At 35.9% G+C, this 3615-nt stretch overlaps 1 protein-coding gene across 1 annotated transcript in view; it reads right to left on the minus strand.

Moving 5' to 3' along the window:
• Positions 1–450: 450 nt before the first annotated feature.
• Positions 451–3615, minus strand: part of PDCD10 (programmed cell death 10) — a 75028-nt gene continuing 71863 nt past the window's right edge. Inside the window, exon 8 of the mRNA XM_006861805.1 lies at positions 451–934. Within this exon, the coding sequence (XP_006861867.1) occupies positions 853–934 (82 nt within the window). The 3' untranslated portion in view covers positions 451–852. The remainder of the gene's footprint in view (positions 935–3615) is intronic.

Genomic DNA, 3615 nt, shown 5'->3' on the forward strand with positions numbered 1-3615 from the left:
AAAGTGGCATTACAGTATGAAGACACCATAAAACTGCCTTCTCTTTCTCACAAGTCTCTTAAAACAAACTGGATATAATGCAGGGAAAATATCTAGTACCTCAAATGTAATTTTGTTGTTGTTAAATGCCGCTGAGTTGGTTCTGACCCATAGCAACCCTGGTACAGGGTTTCCAAGGAGCATCTGGTGAGTTTGAACTGTTAACCTTGCAGTCGTGCGCTTATCCTACAGCGCCATAACAGGACTCATATGTAGTAAGTAATTCAAATATTTCCACTGACTACTTTTTACCTAAAGTGATGAATGACAAAAACTAGAAGAAATTCTTGTTGCTTTAATATCTGATAAACTGCTAATAAGTGAGTAGAAGTTCTTTAGACATTACACCATTTTTTCTTACCTTTTGATCACACTCACACACGTGCACGCATTGTTTCAAGTAAAGAAATGTTTAACAGATGTAAACTATTTATTGAATATTTGCCACCAAATATTGTTAAATACATTATCTTGCAGCATATCGCTTTCAAGTTAAAATGTCAGAAACAAACACCGATATTTACAATTCTTTTAAGGAATGTTATATAATGACACATTAAGGCGTAAATTCTTTTGGCTTATAATTCTTAAAAGAATGATAATAGCAAAAGTGATGCAAAATCTTCAGTGTGAGATTATGATTAAGCTACATTTTACAAAAATATGGTGTAAGATGGCAATAATCCCATTCAACATCCTGGATTAGGTCCCTTCAGGAGGGACTGATAATTTATACAGTCAAACTTTAAAATTTACAGATAAAGGCAGTTCAATACTGCCATTGAGAAGTAAATCTCTTAACATATACAACTTTCAGGCCACAGTTTTGAAAGTCTGAAGTATCAAGTTGGTTTGATGAATTAGTCGGTTGGCACTTATGAACACATTTATTGCCCTGTTAAAAACAAAAAAAGCATTAATTTCGCATACAAAAAAAATCACCCCTTTAAAATATTAATACTTAACATCATCTGTTAATATAAAGGATGCAATCAATTTATTATGATGACTTTAAAAAGAACAAAATGACACGTTAGCACTGAATTTCTTAGGTTTTATTCCAGTTTAGGATTTAGTGGCCCTGCACCATTTGAGAATATCTAGGGCAGTAATTATACTGCTCCCTGGTGGTTCTGCTTGGCAATAGGGTGTTGGAGGGCTTTTAACGATAGGTGGCACCTCAACAACCAGAGTTCATTTGTAAGTGGAACAAATGATTGGCCGAAGAGAATAATTCAGATGTGGTCTCCAACTGTGTTTTACAAATGTTACCAAAATAAAATCTGCTAAGTATTAAACTCTGAAAATTTGAAGGTCAAAGGGCATGATGAACACACAGGAAAAAACAAGCTTTACTCATATTCATCCCAGACTTTATCCAAAAAAATGATGAGGGTCTTGGTGTGGTGCTACAGGATAAGCACTCGACCATAAGGTATGGTTTGAACTTCAGAGTTGGTAGTTCAAACTCACCAGCCACTCCTTGGCAATCCTATACTGAGTTGCTATGTGTCAGAATCAACTTGATGGCACTACCAACAACAAAACAAAATAAGCATGTGGCTTTCAATTTCTGGAACTGACACTGGTGGTGGTGAGCCGTGGAGTCAGTTCCGACACACAGTGACCCTGTATAGGGTTTCCGAGGCTGTAAATCTTTATGGGAGCAGAAAGCTTCACCTTTCTCCCATGGGAACAGCTGGTAGTTTCAAATTGCTGACCTTGAGGTTAGCAGGCTGACGTGTAACCACTATACAGGCTTCAAAGAATTTGGTGGAAAAAATGGAATTAAAAGATAATGGAATCTTCCCATAAACCCTTTAAAGTCCCCTTGTACATAAAAATGTTTTAATAATGGCTTTGTAATCTACCATATTCTTCTAAAGGCCCATTTATGGGACTGGAGCACAGAGATGATACCGAGTTCCAGTGTGCAGCCTTATCATCAATTTCATATAGTAACACAACTAAAACTTGCTTCTTCTTCTATGACAAGTTTCTGTAAGCAGGAACCAGGAAGAATTACTTGAATCAATACAAATTCATTCTGCTCTTGAAAGATGGCATTAAGGGCGTATAATTAATGTCACAAAGCAAAATGTATATACACTGTTGAATGGGAAACTAATCTGCTCTGTACACTTCTACCCAGACCACAATAAAATGCTCAAAGAGAAATATGGTTTAAAGATCAGACTCTATTAATACTTTCCAGGGTAAAGGAATGAACATTATTCCTTTACAAATAAAGAGCCATTTCAAGCTGCTGCTGAATGGAGAAAAAGTAGTTGGGGGCAAAGGGGTAAATACATACATACAGAGGTAAATAACTTCAGATTAATAAAAAGTATGCTCTAATTGATTTTCTAACTCTTAATATGCTAATTCTATTATCTGTTGCTGTTAAGTGTCATCAAGTCAGTCCAGACTCATAAAAATCCCGTATCGGGTTTCTGAAGAGCAGCTGGTGAGTTTGAACCACCAGCCTTGTAGTTCAAACCAACCTTGTGGTCCAGTGCTTATCCAGGACTATTAGGAGCCACACCAGAACTCCTAATTCTAAATTAAATAATGATGCCATTATGTAAATGATTCTTTTAATGTGTTTTTGACTAGTTGGACTTAGCATAGGAGACCTAGGAAAAACTGATGGAAAGTTTATTTTCAGAACATACCTGCAAACTTATTAAAAATAAGTCTTCAAGGAACATTTCCCCTTAACAACATACTAAAATAGTAGTATGGAACAATACCACAAAACAGTTAATAAAATGCAGATCAAATCTTTAGTTCATAAAAATATAAATATAAATCTCTCAACCAGTTTATACTGTTAGAAATTAAAACAAAATTCTATCACTATGAAATGTTTACATTAATACTGTACTGATATGAAACGCAGGCAGGTTAAGGATGTTAAACCATCAATGACAGAACAGGATGTTTGATGCCCTAACAATTATGGATAGAAGAACCATTATCTAATAGATTATTCTTCTGACTTTAAGCACTATGAGGACATGAACTTGTTTGCAAAATTCTTACCATTCTATTTGAGGTATATGAAATCCCTCATATGGTACGATGTTATAGAAGGCAAGGTCACTTTATTAGCTTATATACGGTATGAGGGGATTTCAAAAATTCATGGAAAAATGGAATTAAAAGAACAGAATTTTTTCACGAAGTTTTTGAAGTCCTCTCAAATGTACTTGTTGTTGTTAAGTGCTGTCAAGTAGATCCCAACCCATAGTGACCCTGTATAGGGTTTCCGAGGAGCAGCTGGTGAGTTTGAACCACCGACCTTGCAGTTCAAACAGCTTTGCAGTCTGGCGCATTAACACACAACACCACACCACCAGGACTCCCAAATGTACTTATGTACAGTTATATAAAAACACATATAAAAAGCATGATCCTCTCTAATTGCAAAGTTTCCTATCTTGTCTTTCCTTCTAGCCAGGCCCCCTGATGGTGCAGTTTCAAGCACTCGACAGCTAAATGAAAAGTCAGTGGTCCTAGTCCATCAGCAGCTATACATGAAAAAGATGAGACAATCTGCTTTCATAAGGATTA

Source organism: Chrysochloris asiatica, unplaced genomic scaffold (genome assembly GCF_000296735.1).
Source record: "Chrysochloris asiatica unplaced genomic scaffold, ChrAsi1.0 scaffold00043, whole genome shotgun sequence".
Taxonomy (NCBI): domain Eukaryota; kingdom Metazoa; phylum Chordata; class Mammalia; order Afrosoricida; family Chrysochloridae; genus Chrysochloris; species Chrysochloris asiatica.